The 1,402-nt window shown below is 43.7% G+C and overlaps 1 gene segment (V, D, J or C); it reads left to right on the forward strand.

Annotated features, from left to right (window-relative positions):
* Positions 1-195: 195 nt before the first annotated feature.
* On the forward strand, positions 196-674 carry LOC123965665. The segment is given in 2 exon segments: positions 196-247; positions 355-674. Coding segments are annotated over 2 exon segments (372 nt in total).
* Positions 675-1,402: the final 728 nt, after the last annotated feature.

Genomic DNA, 1,402 nt, shown 5'->3' on the forward strand with positions numbered 1-1,402 from the left:
GAGAAGCAGCATCATCAGAGTAATCCAAGTCCCTGTTGGAGTCAGTCAGAGCATTTCCATAGAGAGCCACTTTGCATCAGCAGCACCATGCTCCAGTGCTCTGGGAGACTTTATAGTCCTGAGAGTTGAACACTGGATGACTGACAGCTGTCCTTCATGACAACAGAAGCCACAGAAATCCTCCTCATCAAAAACATGACTTTGGTCTCCGTCCTCATCTGGACTCTCCTCTGCTGCTGCTTCACAGGTAAAGTCCAGAGAATCAAACTCCTCTCCTCTATGAACATCCGTCCCTCTGAAATGAAGCCCACAAAACCATGACGCTGCTTTATGTGTTTGTCTCTGTATCCTCAGAGTCCAGAGGCCAGATCACAGTGACTCAGCCTGGAGCAGTGAGCTCTGCTCTGGGAGCTTCCGTCTCCATCAGCTGTAGGGTCAGTCAGGAGGTTGATGGAGATTTATTAACCTGGTACCAAAAAAGAGATGGAGAAGCTCCTAAACTCCTCATTTACCTTGCTAGCATTCAAGAATCAGGGATTCCAGATCGTTTTTCAGGCAGTGGATCAGAGACTGACTTCACTCTGACCATCAGTGGAGTTCAGGCTGAAGATGCAGCAGTTTACTACTGTCAGAGTTATCATGATATCAACAGTCAGTATCTGTTCACACAGTGAAAAAGCATCGTACAAAAACCTCCCTCAGTCAGACTGAACAGAAACTGAACTGACTGCTGCAGCTGGAAGCTACTGCAGAGACTGATACAGTTCACTGAGGACACACACACACACACACACACACACACACACACAGCCAGCCTTGTGGCACTTTCTTCATGGGGCCCATCATATACATAACGCATTCCCAAACCTTAAACCTAAAACCAAGTCTTAACCTCAAGCAGCCTTTCATAAATGTGGGGTCCAGCACCACACGTATGTGTTCTTGTTAAATTTAAGACACAAAATACTCTCAGTTTACATTGTTGAAAGTGAAAAAGAAACTGCCCTGTCACAAGTTACTGTGGCTTTCAGATCAATGTAGCTGAGTAAAAAGTTCCATATTTGCTTACAAATGCTGACCAGATCAATCTGAGGGGTCATCAGATGATTAATGGGAGATGAAAGAAGAAGAAACAATGTTGGGATACACAAAACTGTTTTCAGTTTTTGAGTTTTATTTCATTTGTTTGTATAATATTGGATAAATTTACCTCCTCAGGACTCAAACAGTTACTGAAATTAAACCATGTGTGAAGTTATGAGGTAAAATGTCTCTTTTGTGGAACTGCTAACAACTCAGACATCTGAAACAAGGGGCACAACAAGCCACTTTATTGTGTTTTATTAGCTCGTCATTGTCAGGATGTGCGGTGCAGTTGAGCAGGTTGGTGGACCTAAATGCA

Source organism: Micropterus dolomieu, unplaced genomic scaffold (assembly GCF_021292245.1).
Source record: "Micropterus dolomieu isolate WLL.071019.BEF.003 ecotype Adirondacks unplaced genomic scaffold, ASM2129224v1 contig_10644, whole genome shotgun sequence".
NCBI lineage: Eukaryota > Metazoa > Chordata > Actinopteri > Centrarchiformes > Centrarchidae > Micropterus > Micropterus dolomieu.